Genomic DNA, 18,410 nt, shown 5'->3' with positions numbered 1-18,410 from the left:
GCATTGCCGGCAGTAAGTCAGACTTGTTCCCAGTGCTTGTTGGACTCCGGCAGGGCTGCCCTTTGTCGCCGGTTCTGTTCGTAATTTTTATGGACAGAATTTCTAGGCGCAGCCAGGGGCCGGAGGGTGTCAGGTTTGGGGACCACACAATTTCATCTCTGCTCTTTGCAGATTATGTTGTCGTGTTGGCCCCTTCTAACCAGGATCTTCAGCATGCACTGGGACGGTTTGCAGCCGAGTGTGAAGCGGTGGGGATGAAAATAAGTACTTCCAAATCCGAGGCCATGGTCCTCAGTCGGAAAAGGGTGGCTTGCCCACTTCAGGTTGGTGGAGAGTGCCTGCCTCAAATGGAGGAGTTTAAGTATCTAGGGGTCTTGTTCACGAGTGAGGGAAGGATGGAACAGGAGATTGACAGACGGATCGGTGCAGCTTCTGCAGTAATGCAGTCGATGTATCGGTCTGTCGTGGTGAAGAAAGAGCTGAGCCGCAAGGCGAAGCTCTCGATTTACCAGTCAATCTACGTTCCTACTCTCACCTATGGTCATGAGCTTTGGGTCATGACCGAAAGGACAAGATCCCGGATACAGGCGGCCAAAATGAGCTTTCTCTGCAGGGTAGCTGGGCGATCCCTTAGAGATAGGGTGAGAAGCTCGGTCACCCGGGAGGAGGTCAGAGTAGAGCCGCTGCTCCTCCACATCGAGAGGGGTCAGCTGAGGTGGCTTGGGCATCTGTTTCGGATGCCTCCGGAACGCCTTCCTGGGAAGGTGTTCCGGTCCCGTCCCACCGGGAGGAGACCCCGGGGAAGACCTAGGATACGCTAGAGGGACTATGTCTCCCGGCTGGCCTGGGAACGCCTCGGTGTCCCCCCGGAAGAGCTAGAGGAAGTGTCTGGGGAGAGGGAAGTCTGGGCATCCCTGCTTAGACTGCTGCCCCCGCGACCCGGCCAAGGATAAGCGGAAGATGATGGATGGATGGGCTACAATTTGCACGAGCTCACCAAAATTGGACAGTTGAAGACTGGAAGAATGTTGCCTGGTCTGATGAGTCTCGATTTCTGAGACATTCAGATGGTAGAGTCAGAATTTGGCGTAAACAGAATGAGAACATGGATCCATCATGCCTTGTTACCACTGTGCAGACTGCTGGTGGTGGTGTAATGGTGTGGGAGATGTTTTCTTGGCACACTTTAGGCCCCTTAGTGCCAATTGGGCATCGTTTAAATGCCACGGCCTACCTGAGCATTGTTTCTGACCATGTCCATCCCTTTATGACCACCATTTACCCATCCTCTGATGGCTATTTCCAGCAGGATAATGCACTATGTCACAAAGTTCGAATCATTTCAAATTGGTTTCTTGAACATGACAATGAGTTCACTGTACTGAAATGGCCCCCACAGTCACCAGATCTCAACCCAATAGAGCATCTTTGGGATGTGGTGGAACGGGAGCTTCGTGCCCTGGATGTGCATCCCACAAATCTCCATCAACTGCAAGATGCTATGCTATCAATATGGGCCAACATTTCTAAAGAATACTTTCAGCACCTTGTTGAATCAATGCCACGTAGAATTAAGGCAGTTCTGAAGGCGAAAGGGGGTCAAACACAGTATTAGTATAGTGTTCCTAATAATCCTTTAAGTGAGTGTACAGTGGATGAGATAATGCAAACTATCTGCAAACTACCAAAACATGCTTAAATAAATCAATGTACTGTTGATGGGCTTTCATAAGGCACAAACAATATATTTACCAATAAAAGGGGGAAGTTGAAAATAATTTTTAATTAGTCATCGAGGTGTTGATCACCACAGCAATCAGAGGCTCCAGTATCAGCCAAAGAATGACAGCAGCTGAAGTTTTAAAATATTTTGTTAATAAAATTGTGTAGATATACAGTGAATATAAAAAGCCTACACACCCCTGTTAAAATGCCAGGTTCTTGTGATGTAAAAGAATGAGACAAAGATAAGTCATGTCAGGACTATTTCCACCTTTAATGTGACCTAAGACATGAACAATTCAATTGAAAAACAAACTGAATTCTTGGAGGGGGAAAAATAAGAAATTCACAATAACCTGGGTTGCATAAGTGTGCACACCCTTAAACTAATACTTTGTTGAAGTACCTTTTGATTTTATTACAGCACTCAGTCTTTTTGGGTAGGAGTCTTTTAACATGGCACATCTTGACGTGGCAATATTTGCCCACACTTCTTTGCAAAAGCGCTCCAAATCTGTCAGATTGCGAGGACCTCTCCTGTGCACAGCCTTCTTCAGATCACCCCACAGATGTTCAATTGGATTCAGATCTGGGCTCTGGATGGGCCATTCCAAAACGTTAATCTTCTTCTGGTGAAACAATTTTTTTGTGGATTTGGATGTGTGCTTTGGGTCATTGTCATGCTGAAAGCTGAACTTCCTCTTAATCTTCAGCTTTCTAAAGGACGCCTGAAGATTTTGTGCCAAGATTGCCTGGTATTTGGAACTGTTCATAATTCCCTCCACCCCGACTAAGGCTCCAGGTCCAGCTGAAGTAAAACAGCCCCAAAGCATGATGCTGACACCACCATGCTTCACTGTGGGTATGGTGTTCTTTGGGTGATGTGCAGTGTTGTATTTTATGCCAAATATACCTTTTGGAATTGTGGCCAAAAAGTTCAACCTTGGTTTCATCAGACCGTAACACATTTTCCCACATGGGGGACTTGATGTTTGTTTTTGCACAACATCAAGCCGTGCTTGGATGTTTTTCATTGTAAGAAAAGACTGCCGTCTTGCCACCCTACTCCATAGCCCATTTATATGAAGAATATGGGAGATGGTTGTCATATGTAGCACACAGCCAGTACTTGCCAGAAATTCCTGCAGTTCCTTTAATGTTGCTGTAGGCCTCTTGGAAGCATCCCTGACCAGTTTTCTGCTTGTCTTTTCATCAAGGGACGTCCAGTTCTTGGCAATGCCTCTGTTGTGCCATACTTTTCCACTTGATGATGACTATCTTCACTGTGTTCCTGGGTATATCTAATGCTTTTTAAATAATTTTGTACCTTCTCCTGACTGATATCTTTCAACAATGAGATCCCACTGATGCTTTGGAAGCTCTCTGCAGACCATGGCTTTTGCTCTGAGATGCAACTGAGAAAATGTCAGGAAAATCCTACTAGAACAGCCAAACTTTATTTGTGATTAATCAGTCACTTTAAATGATGGCAGGTGTGTAATGACTTCTATTTAACATGTTTTATGTTAAATGTTTCATGTTTTAAAGTGATTGGTTCATTCTGAACACAGCCACATCCCCAGTTATAAGAGGGTGTGCACACTTATGCAACCAGGTTATTGTAAGGTTTTTATTTTTCATTTGTCCCCCTCAAATATTTAAGTTTTTTTTCAATTGATTTGTTCACATTATAGGTCACATTAAAAGTGAAAAAGTTCTGACATGATTTATCTTGTTCTTATTCTTTTACATCCCAAAAACCTGGCATTTTAATAGGGGTGTGTAGACTTTTTATATCCACTGTAGCTTGCATTCACTGGTGCCTGAACAATTTGCTCAGCTCAGACAAGCAATCAACTCTCGCTCCATCTGAGAAACAGTGACGATTAGAAAGGACGTTTAGAAAATATCTTACCGCTTCACTTGTCATTTTGTGCTCATAGTAGAATGCAACATTTACTTCCCGTACTTGATAACATCCAGCACCACACTGAGGCCATTGTTCTTGCCCTGTATTCACCAAGACACTCGGGGGGGGGGGGGCTGACCAAAGGTCATGACCTAGGGTCATGTTTCCATATAGTCATATTTACTGTGATCTAAAAAGGCTAAACTGACCCTAGAATTCTACCTCGACATGCTTTACCTTGGTTTTCATCATCATCAGTCAGACAACCAAACGGACAGACAAGACCAGGAAGTGATGGGCTCCACAGACACTGGCCTTGCACTTCATCACCTCAAACAGGCTGTTCATCCATCTAATCAAGCTGTCTGTCAGGTCCTATATGTAGCCTGGGTTTAGGGTTGAGGTTAATCACAAAGAACAGGCATGTTTACCGGCATGGGAATGTTGTGTTTTAAATAGGAATTGGGTTTACATTCCCCCGAAGACAGTAACACTTAAAAATGTCTGTGTGTGTGTCACCATTTTGAGGCATCACAGGAAAGGACATATAATGTCATGGTTTAGGTTTCTGTGATTTTATGGGCAGCCATAAAATGTGAGGCAAAAGTTCAGGGTAAAGGTGTAACAAGGAGAGTCATACACAGTCATGGCATCAATCATTAATCATTTTATTAACAGCTCAGGTCAAACAAAAAGTAGCCAAACTAATCACACAGCTATAGACAAAGCAGAAGTTTAACTTATAACAGTTATGACTGCGTAGAAATAAAGTTTACACCTGTGGTTGCATTCTCTACTGCAGAGCACATCAAATATTACATACCCTTTACTGTACTATATTTGTTTGGTCCGCTTCCAGGAGCTGCAATTCTGCCCGCCAGAACACTGATTTCATATGGTGCTAGAACAGGCAACACACATCTAAACCACCATAGGAAACCAGCTTCTGAGGGGAGTCCAATCAATGTCCGTCAACGTTACTGGAACATTTCTAAACTCTGCCAGAAGAGGTCACTGTCTGCAGTCAATGTTGCCAGGCCATGGTGGACCGATGAGATCAGCTTGTCACTGAGGTAGGAATGTCAAAGGTCACATTGGTGTACAGGAGAAGGGGAAAGAGAATCGGTCCCCTCATTTCACTATTGTGTCCCGTTCTAAATGAACAACAGGGGGGGCGGGGGGGGGGGCGTGTTCTGGTCACATGATAGAGAATGGTTAGGGACTCGAGTGCTCAGAGGATTGAGGTTTGCTTTAAAGTAGTCACCTGGGTGGTCCTTCCTATAGGTTGAGAAAGGATCACATCCTTTCATCCAGGTCATCCAGAAAGGTCAGCCAATTAAATATGCCTCTAAGCAAACATTCCAGTCGGCAGTGCATAGCTGAACCTCAGCTTCTCACTCCGGTGGCATTATGCGCCATCTCAGTTTGTTTGCAAACTCATTAGCCGTAGTAGAATAAGTAAATTGACTACCTTAAAATTGAGACACTGTCAATGGAGATTCCCCATGTACTCACAAACACCATGGATTACAAAGAGTTCTCTATCATCTTCTGTGCTCAGACCCAAAACAGTAGTAATGGAAACGTGAACAGGAAAACATGGTTGGTGTGGTCTTGGCGAAATTCTGCAAGCTTGCACTCAAGCAGTACACTGGAAAATAATACCTACGGACACACCCACAATAAAATGCTACAGTTTATTTCACAAAGTGGGAGGATAAGAACATGGATTTTAATGACAGCCTGTACTTTATTAACACATTTGGCAATTTTTCCTACACACATGGTAGAGTACCGTTTCCCAGATGACAGGGGTCTAGCAGTGCACTGTTGCACTGACAGCAAAGCAGGAAGCCCAGGGGTTATAGGGAAGACTCCGCCTGAGGACAAGAAATGAGGAGAGAATGAGGCCAGAAATGAATCTGATCACAGGTTACATACACATGGCATAGCTAGCCTGGGTCTCTTTAGCTTATGTTACAGTTCCTGTACCTTATGTCTTGTGCCAAAAAGAGAATCCTTTCTTCAGTCCTCAAATTTTGAACATGCTTTAAACGTTAATGGCTTGAGGGAGAAGGAAGCATTGGATACTAATTGATTAACCCGGAAAGCTGTCCTCCGATCAAAATGATTATGCATATACTGGAACCCAATAACTCTTTCAAAATGGACAATGAGGAAGAAGCACTAAATGAGGGAGGCTGAGGTTGTGATGGTGGACAACTTGTCTAGCAAACGGATTAATGTGTAAACGGTTAACAACTCCTGTGGCTCCAGAAAGAAAATATGTTATTCTTAATAACCAATGCCAATGAAGAAATAACTCTGCCAAAATTTTAGAAATCCCAGTCACAATAAAAACACTGCATATGTTCATCCAACCGAAATGTACTTTGAACATAAGAGGTCCCAATGGAAGAATGGAAGTAAGGGTCGTGGCGACACAGCAGACAGCATGTTCTCCTTCTGACGGTGACATTTCTACCCTGCAGGGATATGAGTCAGAATACACTGAAGAAGACTGTTAATTAGTCATCTGTGTCCCATTGTGTGTTCTGGTAAAAAGGTTGTCTCTGCGTCACCTCAAGTATAATACTTCCCAGATAATTGTCTGACTAATGCAGAATCGTTGAGACGCACTACAAAGATTTTTGGATTTTTTTTTAATCATCAATTGGTTACTCATCACATCAAAAGCTCTCTCCCATTCCACTGTTTGATTCGTAATAGCCTGTCCGCAGTAAAGAATACGTAACTGAAATATTATATATTTGGACAGGTCTCCACCCACCTGAGTTCATAATTGGTGGAAGCCCCTTGGGCAGAAATTACAATTCAGAGTTTGTCAATTATATTTCTACCAACTTGGCACACCTAGATTTGGTAACATTTGAAAACAATTCTTTGTAATACTCTTCAAACTATCAGGTTTCTTTGGGGAGTGTCAATGGATAGCAGTCTTTAAGTCAAGCCACAACATTTCGATTGGATTTAAGGTCATGGCTTTGACTGAACCGCTTAAGGACTTTGACTCTTTTATTCCTTTAGCTTTGTGCTTGAGGGGTCAGTCATGTACAAAGGTGAACTTTCCCAATTAAATTTCCCTTCTATCCTTTGCCTCCAACCCCAAAGATGAGAAACATCCCCATAACATGATGCTGCCACCACCATTCTCCAAAGTAGGGCCACCACCATTCTCCCAAGTAGGGCTGATGTACTTTGGGTTATGTGATGTGTTTGGTTTGTGCCAAACATACTATAACGCTTAACATTTCAACAATAAATCTCATTACAGTTGTCAGACCAAATAAATTTATATAAAAGCATAATTCATTATTAATATAACTTCCCTCTAATTTTGTATGCAGACATGACAACAGAATCCACCAGCCACACTTCCTTTATGGAAAAAAATGTTCAATCCCAGTGAAAGATTATGGAGTGTTAGTTTCCTAGGATCCTGTTTAGAAAGGCCATTCTGTGATATCTAAAAACATTTATGGCAAGCCACATGATAGGGCCGGTGGCCGGTCTGTTGCTGTCTGAGAGGGTCTCTGGGGACAACAGGAATCCAGAAAGAGTGCGGTCAAACTGCTGTGTTGAGAAGTGAGAGCAGACACTATGAGAACTGAGTCATTTGGGGTCATGCATGCATTTACGTCAGCCCATTAAAAGCTTAATTCATCCAACCATTTTTTTGGTCTGTGTAAAAAGAGATTCACTTTCTCTGGATGGGGATGCGTCATCTTTGCTGTCTGTCACTGTATGACTCAAGCCCTGATTTCAAGCACTGATTTCCACGTTAAGAGATGACGTACACCTCTCAGTGTGCCTGCTTCGTGAGGCTTGGACTGGACAAATGAAGCCCATCTTTTCCCCATACTAGACACACACACATTTATATACACAAGGTGTGGCTAAATAGCTACGAGAGAGAAATATACCAGTAGTAAATAAACTAAGACACAGAAACACAAACACACACTCCCATTCAGACCCACTCACTTAGCTATTAAAAAGGGAAACTAGAGTTCACTGTCCTAAAAATAAGCATGCTTCCATTAATCCTAACCCTCAACCTAATCTTAACCCTAACCTCAGCCTAACCATAACCTCAATAACCTAACATTTATGCCAAACCTTAACTTAGCCCTAATGCCTAACCCTAATTCCAACCCTAACTCGAATTGTAAGTTTTGCCCTAAACACTTAAGTTGAAAATGGCCTTTTCCCAGATGGAGAGAAAAATTCAGGGAAAGTGAAACTAACACACTCAATGGAAGGGTTCATAGAAGAGACACAGAGTAACACTGAAGTGCTGTACATAGAATAGAGTCATAGTGAAACTACATATACACACACAGATGCGCACACACAATGTGGCTACATACTGAAGATAAAGTAGAGAGTTAGTACAACAATGACACACACACACACACACACACACTGTGTGGCTATATAGAGGAAGAGAGTAAAACTGAAACTTGATTACAAACACACACACACACCCACCCACCCACACACACACGCACACACACACTGGGTAAGAGTAGGCGCTTGAGCAACTTTCAGAAGACATTACTGTTGTGTGCCTTGCTCAAGGGCATACCCCTAAACCATTAACCCCCAGCAGGTTAGCGCAACTTAAATACAGAGACACACACCCACACACAATGTGTGGCAACATAGATAAAAGGTAAAGAGAAATTGAAACACACACACAAGCAGCTACAGAGATATGAAAGAGAAACACAGAATATGAAATTACCATAGACAATACATGGCTACATAGATTCAAGATAAAAAGAGAGTGAAACTGAAATCACCCACCCACCCACCCACACAAACATACATACACCCCCACACATTTACAAGGCCATCTGCATCTGGCTATAGAGTGTGAAGGTTAAATTTTTCAGCAATGCCGGTAGATATCATGCATGTTGATGACCCAGTGGAGTTGAGATCACATAACCAGCCGGGTCATGAGAAGGGACCAGCCAATTAGGTTTGAAGACCCACTCAGTTGACTACATTAAAACAGCAGGTGCCAAGCAAAGTCCATGACTGATGTTCCCTTACCATCTCTATACGGCTTTTACATTTTAAGCTCAGGTCACTGTTCACTGATGAAGATCTCGAGTGGACTATATCTAGCAGGTCCTTCTTCGTGGCTACGCCAAAGCTACCGCGAGGAGCAGCAAACCACCACAGCACAGAGCAATATCAAACAGAAGCCTGTTGATGTTTGTGGTTATTACATGGGTATTCTGGTTTCTGTAGTTCACTATGACATATGTTAGTGAAACCCCAAATGAGCAGTTAGCTGGCTTGTCAGAGCATCCCACAGAACAGAGCACTGATTTAAGGCTATGTGACTTGGCTGTAGGAATCACTCCACTCTCGTTTTCTGTCGGTAAGACGTACCTACCACCACCACCATATGACAAAAATAAAGATGACGAGTTAACAAAAATGAATACAATAAATGTGCAATCTTGCTGTAAACATAATAATAGTTATTTTTCTTTTTGATCTAATAATAGCACCTACTATTGGACATGGATGTATATTTCAATGGCGTTTAGTTTAGATTTTTTTTTTACAGAATATTTTACCCAACTACAGACAAATACCCACAATACCACTATATCCAGTTATTATAAATGTATGTAAACGCTGAATCTTACCTAATTAAAAATTTTTATTACATCATCTAATAATGCCATTGACCACTGTTGAACATGGTTCTAATAGTGCATTTCAAATGGCATTTAGTCTTTACTAACAAAATACAACAAGAAACCTGACAGAATAACACACGCAAACACCCACTATACTCGTCAGAAATCTCTCTGTGAGCCATTTGACGTCCCTGAATGATTTCCATCTGGCTAGGCTGTCCGATCCTGAGGTGAGGAGCTAATCAATCGGCACTCACTGGGGTTTAGAGTTCCTCAACTGTTATCGGTTAAAATATATACAAGCCTTAAAGGTTCCTTCAGGAACCTTTTCTTTTTAGAGTGCAACCCATCGGGTTGGAACATTATATTATTATAGGTCCCACTGCCTCCGAGCACACTCGTTTGCCACTATAAAAATACACAGAGAAGAGAGTAGAAAATATAAATGGAAAATACCAGTGAGACAGTAGCTACAGCATCTCTTCTCTCCTCTGCCTTTTTGCTCCGCCACCTCACTTCTCGTCTTCCTCTCCTCACTTCTTGTCTTCCTCTCCTCCTTACTGGAAGTGAGAGGCTGTGATCTGTTCATCCAGTCATTCTTAAGCTGTGAGTCAACAGGCTTAACTGGACTCCCTCTCCCTCTCGCTCTATCAAACAAGGAAATACATACTCGCTTTGTCAGACACATACTCACACACATATTTAGATACACTTCCTGTGCACTTGAAACAGAGTCTGACACACACACACACACACACACACACACACACACACAATGCGGCTCCAGTATTCATCACATGGTGGCATCGTTTCACTTTTCTTTTTTATCAAACAGTAGATGTAACCATTGTTTTGGCGAAAGACAGGTACGCACATAAGCAATATAAATGATCAATCCCTCCACAAAGGCACTACAGTGCCATTCATAATGGAAAAGTAGTCCGGGACACACCACGGGAAATTCCCTGGAAAACCCATGAGGAAGTAACTGGATCCATGTGGTCAATGTGTCGATTGGCAGGTGAGTGGAACGGACTAACAGGACAGGAATTCTCCTCCAACATTCCAATCATGTGACAGGAAACAGTACCAATATGTTAGACCAGGGCTCGGCAACAAACAATTAATTTTGGACCCATATGGTTTTGGGTACAAACAATGACTAAAATATAAAAAGAAAAACATAAAGGGGGTTAGTATCAATTGAGTAGTGGCTACTGAAACATCTACCAAGGTCAGAAGAACTCAAATCATAAAAGTGGTACTGACTCAAATCTCAATGTTTCTTATCACTTGTTTTTACATACAGTAAAACTAGTATTAGGTTCTTAAGAAAATATACAATAATTTGTGTTCCGCTAATATAAAATTACTATGCACTTTACAATTTAGGATTATATGTTTATGTCGAACACTTAATTGATACACTTAATTGACAAATAATTGATACTTACATATTGGGCCATTACATAAAATTGTAAAAGAGTAATCAGAATCTTTAGATAAAATACACTTGATATATCTGTGTTGTATTAATTTATTATTAAGTTATGAATGCTTAAGAGTCCCATGTGACTATTGTTAGTCTACTGTAATATCGCTACCAATGAATGCACACAGAAATAGGTCTACTTCCCTAAAACAATATTAAAATAATTTAATAGAGGCTTAGATTTTGATCTAAGATCTGCGCGTAGTCAGATAAAAATAATTAAGTTAACATCCTGTGATTCAATTTATTAGTAACGTGTTACATGAATTCGTAGTTTTGGCTATTAATTGCTGGGTCATTTATAATCTGGCCCGTAGAATACAGTATTAGGTAAAAAAAAAGCTTTTTCTCAAGGCCAAACCTAGTTGCCGACCCATGATAGACCCTGGCTGTTAAAGACTGAAGGCATGGTGACAAACACACACGCACGCACGCGCACACACACTGTGACAGTGCAGCAAAATGCACATAGTTCCTGTGGCCGGAGTCAGCTGACCACAGTATGAGTTCCCCCCACCACTATCCCTTTTCTTCCTTTGCATTACTGCGGAGGCTAGGTCAGTGCCAACCTCAACCCAATACCCAGATCCTCCTCTAATTACCACCATCACTCATCCACTTCAACAGGGGCTTCCCAATCTTTACCCCACAGTGCCACCCCCTTCTTTCCCTGCTTTGTTTGGAAGCCAATTTCCTGCAACTCTACATAGTTCGACAACTCAAGTAATTTAAAACTGCCTGCTAGTACAACTACTAACAGTAACACACCTGATTTCCCTAAATGTTACTCAGCTAACACATATCTAACTAATATAATAAGAAAACCAGAAATATCACATTTACATACAGCCCAAAAGTATTCATACCCATGCCAAATTTTTAGCTATAGTGAAAAACATTAGGTTTCTTCTGGCTGGAAATGACATAAACAAGGGACAAAACACAGTAAGACATTGTCCTGGAGATACAAATGAATGTCGTAACTATTTCAGTTTTTTTTTATTTTTGTCCAACATTATTCATAATTCAAATTTGTTAGATAATGAACATTTCAATACCATTTAAAAGTATTGTAATTTCCACCATGAGAGAGCATTCTAATCACGTATAAATTGAGAACACCTGAACAGCAGTACTTCTTTATTCCGTTACTAGTCAACTGCAAGCCATAGCTAAAAACAGAAATAGTTACATTATTCATTTGTGTCTCCAACACAATGTCTTACCGTGTTTTGTCACTTGTTTATGTCATTTCCAGCCAGAAGAAACCTATTGGTAATTTAAAAAGTCACTATAGCTTAAAGTTTGGCATGGTTATGAATAATTTTGGGCTCCATTGTAGGTATTCAGACTCTCTGCAGACACTCGAAATTGAACACAGGTGCATCTTGTTTCCATTGATCGTTTTTCAAATGTTTCTGCAACCACGTGGTAAATTCAATTTGATTGGACATAATTTGAATTATCAATTTATCAATAAATTATCAATAATCAATTTAATTATAGCTCTGGAAAAAATTAAGAGACCACTGCACCTTTTCCTTTCCAAAAAAATAACAAAGGAAGGTTTTGAGTGAGGAACAGAAGGGTTAAAATTAAGAGACCACTGCAGATTGAATGCTACTTTTACTCACTCAAAAATTCCCTTTTCAACTTTTTTGGAAAGGAAAGAAAAAAGTGGAGTGGTCTCTTCATTTTTTCCAGAGCTCTATGTCCAACCACCTAGCTTTATAAGGTCCCACATTTGACAATGCTTGTCAGAGCTAAAAAACAGACCATGAAGTCAAAGGAATAGTCTGTAAAGCTCCCAGACAGCATTGTGTCGAGGCATTAAAGGTCCCCAAGAACACAGTGGCCTATATCATTCCTAAATGGAAAGAGTTTGGAACCACCAAAAATCTTCCTAGGACTGGCCGCCCAGACAAACTGAGCAATGGGTTGGGGAGGGGGGGCTTGGTCAGGGAGGTGACCAAGAACGCGATGGCCACTCTAACAGAGCTTATGAGTTCCCGTGTAGAAATGGGAGAACATTCCAGAATGACAACCACCTCTTCAGCACTCCACCAAAAAATTATGTTAGAGTGACAAGAATCCCCAGTAAATGGTACATGGCAGTCCATTTGGAGTTTGCCAAAGGGCACATGAAGGACTCAAGATTCTCTGATGAAAGCTCTTTAGAATTTACAGTTTTATAATATATAGGATTGAAATTACAATAACATTTCATAATTTATAATATCTTTTAATAATAATTTACATTATTCTTCTGTTTAGCAAAAAAAAAATTGGACAATTTTTTTTTGTTTCTCTTCACCAGATAGAGTGTTCACTGAACGAGTAATAGAATCCCTTGCATCAATTTTCAGAACTACTGCATTTTTTTAAACATTTGGAGTCCGGTGCTCCACAGTCTTTAGATTTTGGTTTGGGCATTCTTGACCTCTCGCTCAACTTTTCCTTAGAATATCTGAGTGTGATTTCTGTGTGCGCACATGGCCCTGCAGTCTCACACCCTTTTATGGGATAAGCAGGGCGTTTACCTATGCTAATTAGAAACAACTGGCACACACTTTCAACTTAAGAGGAGAATCGGATTCCTCATTATAAGAACATAGTTCACGTCATGAAACTGAGACTTTTCTTAAGACCTTTCTAAAGAATAAATGTAAGAATAAACTTCGGAAGATATTGGTGAATGAGGCCCACTCTCCTGCTGTAAGTCTTTCCCCAAGTCTCAGGTCACTTGCAGACTTCAGCAGGTTTTCTTCCAGGATTTCTCTAATTTGCTGCATCCATATCTACAGTGGGGAGAACAAGTATTTGATAACCTGACGATTTTGCAGGTTTTCCTACTTACAAAGCATGTAGGTCTGTCATTTTTATCATAGGTACACTTCAACTGTGAGAGACGGAATCAAAGAATCCAGAAAATCACATTGTATGATTTTTAAAGAATTAATTTGCATTTTATTGCATGACATAAGTATTTGATCACCTACCAACCAGTAAGAATTCCGGTAAGAATTCCGGCTCTCACCGACCAGTTAGTTTTTCTTTAAGAAGCCCTCCTGTTCTCCACGCATTACCTGTATTAACTGCACCTGTTTGAACTCGTTACCTCTATAAAAGACACCTGTTCACACACTCAATCAAACAGACTCCAAACCCGATTTAACCGGGTGTGGTTAAACAAGAGATCTGTGTAAGGACTTCAGGGATAAAACGGTAGACCTGCACAAGGCTGGGATGGGCTACAGGACAATAGACAAGCAGCTTGGTGAGAAGGCAACAGCTGTTGGCGCGATTATTAGAAAATGGAAGAAGTTCAAGATGACGGTCAATCTCCCTCGGTCTGGGGCTCCATGCAAGATCATGAGGAAGTTGAGGGATCAGCCCAGAACTACAAGGCAGGACCTGGTCAATGACCTGAAGAGAGCTGGGACCACAGTCTCAAAGAAAACCATTAGTAACACACTACACCGTCATGGATTAAAATCCTGCAGCGCACGCAAGGTCCCCCTGCTCAAGCCAGCGCATGTCCAGGCCCGTCTGAAGTTTGCCAATGACCATCTGGATGATCCAGGAGGAATGGGAGAAGGTCATGTGGTCTGATGAGACAAAAATAGAGCTTTTTGGTCTAAACACCACTCGGCGTGTTTGGAGGAAGAAGAAAGATGAGTACAACCCCAAGAACACCATCCCAACTGTGAAGCATGGAGGTGGAAAGGGGACAGGACGACTGCACCATATTGAGAGGAGGATGGATGGGGCCATGTGTCGCAAGATCTTGGCCAACAACCTCCTTCCCTCAGTAAGAGCATTGAAGATGGGGCGTGGCTGGGTCTTCCAGCCTGACAATGACCCGAAACTCACATCCAGGGCAACTAAGGATTGGCTCCGTATGAAGCATCTCAAGGTCCTGGAGTGGCCTAGCCAGTCTCCAGACCTGAACCCAGTAGAAAATCTTTGGAGGTAGCTGAAAGTCCATATTGCCCAGCGACAGCCCAGAAACCTGAAGGATCTGGAGAAGGTCTGTATGGGGGAGTGGGCCAAAATCCCTGCTGCAGTGTGTGCAAACCTGGTTAAGAACTACAGGAAACGTATGATCTCTATAATTCCAAACAAAGGTTTCTGTACCAAATATTAAGTTCTGTTTTAATACAATGTTTTTGAGGAAGGCTAGTCCTTGACAGATTCTCATTTGTACCATATTCTCAACATTTCTTAATAATCGACTTGACCGTGCTCCAAGGGATATTCAATGCCTTGGAAATGTTATATCATACCTGTGATTTGCTTTGAATGTTCCTTCGTCTACATTATGTAATATCTATTAACAGTAGGACCAACCAAAGGCAGGTGTATTTTACCTGAAATCATGTGAAACACATTGATGGCATATAGTTATAATTATCTCACTTTAAAAGACAATTGGTTGAGCACCCGAGCTCATTCATGTGTGTCATAGCTGAATACTTATGCAATCAATATTTTTATGTTTTACATTTGTAGTTTACTTAGATTTTTTTTGTTTTGATATATTAAACGGATTTACTGGTTTCATGTTGTAACTCAAAATATGGAAAGGTGAATACTTTTGAGAGCCACTGTAGAAGACAACTGCTATGGAGGGTGGAATGTTAAATGGAGCAGTGCCAATAATTGTAACATAAATTAAATGTTTCTTACCGTCCTATAACATATTGGTGCCCCAAATTGGGTGCCAGGCCCCCTAGGTTGGGAACCACTGCCCTTTTTAATACCCTCTTACATGGGCGGCAGATCCTTAATCCAGTAACCTAATGGTTGCTGATTTGAATACAAGAGCTGAAAAAGTGATTTGCCCCTGAGCAATAAAATTATACATACAAGTGCTTGTGTAAGTCATACTTCAAAAAAGCCTAATCAAAATGACTAATATGTAAATGTAAGAATACATCACTAATATACAGTGTCTAGTATCAAAACGGGTCTGGCACATAGAACTCCAACAGTAGTAACCCCCTCTCAAGTTGTCAAACTGCATTGACATCCTGTTAGCTTCTAGCAGCGTCTGCTGTTTCTCCCCTCTGTTCCCACTCCTACCAGCTGAGCTGCTTCAGCGTCGCCTGGAATGCCGGTTTAGAGGCCTGCTGGACCACAAAGAGTCCCCACCCCTGACCACACATTTTAACCATCCCTCTGTCCCTCCGCCCTGGCGAAATAAAAAACAGATGCACGGCATGGCACCTACCAGGGAGGAAATTCTCTCTCATTCTCTCCCGCTCCCTCTCTGGCTCTCATACTCTCAAAAACACACACCCACATAGAGTGAGTGAGAGAGTGAGAGGCACATTTCGTATGCATATTCATTCATCTGTTAAATTCAATTTAATATAAATTGCACATAACATCAATTATGATGTACAATCTCCATTTAAGCAGCAGCGAGGACTAGTTTTAATTAATTTCATGTTTCACCACCGGGGGCAGGGCAACCCAAACACAGACAAGCATGTAGGGAGCGGAAATCTAGACTGTAAATGGTCCCTATTCCCAATCCTAATTTTAACCTAACCATAACCTCAATAACCTTCATGCCTGAACTGAACCTAGCCCTGGCGACAAAACCTTACCCGTAATGCCTAAAACTAAAAAGTTGCCCTAATTATAATACTATCCCTGCATGTACATGCAGACCTGGATTAAACATCCACACCTAAATACTTCATGCCCACTGAGGAAAAGCAGTTTGGTCTAATCTGATTCTATCACGGTTACAGACTGACGCTGTGGGCTGATGAGGTGACATTAATACGGGCGGCGTTACATGACAGCCTCCATTAGAGGTTTAAAGGCTGGCTGCAGGCAGACACGTCCTTGGTAACAGTTTCTATAGCCTGTCCTGGTGTGGCTGTGAAAAAGATGCTCATATAAAAGCTAATATCGGGTTTGAGTTTCGTTTTCAAGTTCGTATAAAGCGCAGCTGAACAGCGGAAGCGCATGTACGTTTCTTCAAGTACTTGTGAAAAGGGCCAAGACGGGTGTGGTTAAACAAGTGCTTGTGGTAAGGTGAGAACAAAATTTGCACTTTTCTGGTTAGTGTAACAACGTATGTAGTTAATGGCTACATCTAGGATACTGATTGTTTGTTTTTTCCAGAATGACTGAGTCATTAATCTGGAGAGCAGATCATACTACTGATTTCTGTTAGGAAGCATGAGATTTAATACATCTTGCATGTCTCGTGTAAATAGTTGAATTCCTGAGAACTTAGATTTGCCTGAGTAACCAGGTCAGCATTCATGAAGGGAGTTTCCATTCCCCATTGTGAGTTAAGAGGCAGAGCGGTCTGCTCTGGCCTTTATGAATGTAACATTTATATTTAAGTAATTCAGCAGAAGCTCTTGCCACCCCCCCAGGTTTGAAACAGAGCAGAAACTCTTGACCTCTTGACCCCTCCCCACCAAGTTTGAAACACACACACACACACACACACACACGTATGATTGTGTGCATGCTAACAAAGTTACATCAAACAGGCAGTACATGAACCCACATGCACGCACATCAAACCACAGAGAAACATTTTCTGGCCACAGATTTCTTTATCAGGTAATGGTGTGAAGGACCGGATTGACGTCAAGTATGGTTTAGTTTTTCAGAGACGCAGACCGCAGTTTGGTTTAGTGTTTTACTTTTCTAGTCTGCTCTTTGTTCCGGCAGGCCCCGTGAACCGTTGTGGGGGTGTTTTTTTTAGAGGCAGAACAGAACACACACATACATTTTCACCTTGCTCTGTTACGGCACAGCCAGAACTTTTGGCAACAACAGGTTCCCGTGCATAGTGATCATTGGCTTTAGTTCCCTCTCTTGCTTTTCTATCAACTCTGGATCACTGGCAATAAGCTTCCATATTGTTTCTATTGAAAAGCAATAGCCTGCTAAAGTGCAAATTTCACACCTAAACCACTCAACAAGAAGAGAGATAACATTAGTCACTTCCCCTTCTTCTCTCACTGCTTCTATTGACCGTAGGTCTCACAAGACACACACCTTTTGTGTTTCCTTTCCTCCTACGCACCCACTCACACACGCGCACACACACACACACTTCCTCTTGAACAAACACTATGTAAACACAAACAGCAAATGTGTTGAGGTCCCCACACCGACACAGTCAGTAACCAGTGACACCAACTTCTACGATGGCCGGCGAATTACCTGAGCATCACAAGGCACTCACTTCCCAGCTCCACTCACCGTTACACAATCTTACAAAAGACTCTAGACCAAGACTTGCTGACAGTGAAAGGCTCCGATGACTGCCATGAGACAACTGCCGCAGTAAGCATGCATGGCAAATGGAGTACATGGCCTCACTTAGCAATCTAGAGATGAACACACATATTGTAGGTCTCTGCGGGTAAGAGCATCCGCTGAACCTCAAAAATGAGGTACTGCGGTGGAAGGTGTGAACTGGATGTGAGGAGGTACGGGTCAAACCCGACTCATAACTTGCTAACCAGGCCAATGCAGCACAGCTCCGGGTCGGCTTGCTAGTGTGAAAAGTCTACGATAGAGGGCCCTCTGCTGGTGACAGCGCATAGCAGCGGGCAAGTAC

At 42.0% G+C, this 18,410-nt stretch overlaps 2 protein-coding genes across 3 annotated transcripts in view; both read right to left on the bottom strand.

The window, feature by feature from the left end:
- Positions 1–18,410, bottom strand: part of LOC105021820 (neuroepithelial cell-transforming gene 1 protein-like) — a 34,810-nt gene that overhangs the window by 13,743 nt on the left and 2,657 nt on the right. Inside the window, exons 2-3 of one of the 2 annotated variants that reach the window (XM_020040251.2) lie at positions 9,772–9,962; positions 5,415–5,511 (exon numbers count right to left, since the gene is read on the bottom strand). In XM_020040251.2, coding sequence (XP_019895810.2) covers positions 5,415–5,511; positions 9,772–9,904 — 230 coding nt within the window. In that variant the 5' untranslated portion in view covers positions 9,905–9,962. The remainder of the gene's footprint in view (positions 1–5,414; positions 5,512–9,771; positions 9,963–18,410) is intronic. The other variant, XM_020040252.2, reaches the window with a different exon arrangement.
- Positions 5,310–18,410, bottom strand: part of LOC105021823 (vegetative cell wall protein gp1-like) — a 25,381-nt gene continuing 12,280 nt past the window's right edge. The window contains exon 10 of the transcript XR_002195613.2: positions 5,310–5,511. The gene's annotated coding sequence lies outside the window, so the exon portion shown is untranslated. The remainder of the gene's footprint in view (positions 5,512–18,410) is intronic.

The sequence above is a fragment of the Esox lucius genome, chromosome 19 (genome assembly GCF_011004845.1).
Source record: "Esox lucius isolate fEsoLuc1 chromosome 19, fEsoLuc1.pri, whole genome shotgun sequence".
NCBI lineage: Eukaryota > Metazoa > Chordata > Actinopteri > Esociformes > Esocidae > Esox > Esox lucius.
Note: the sequence above shows the minus strand (reverse complement) of the source record. Positions and strands in the feature narration are given on the sequence as shown.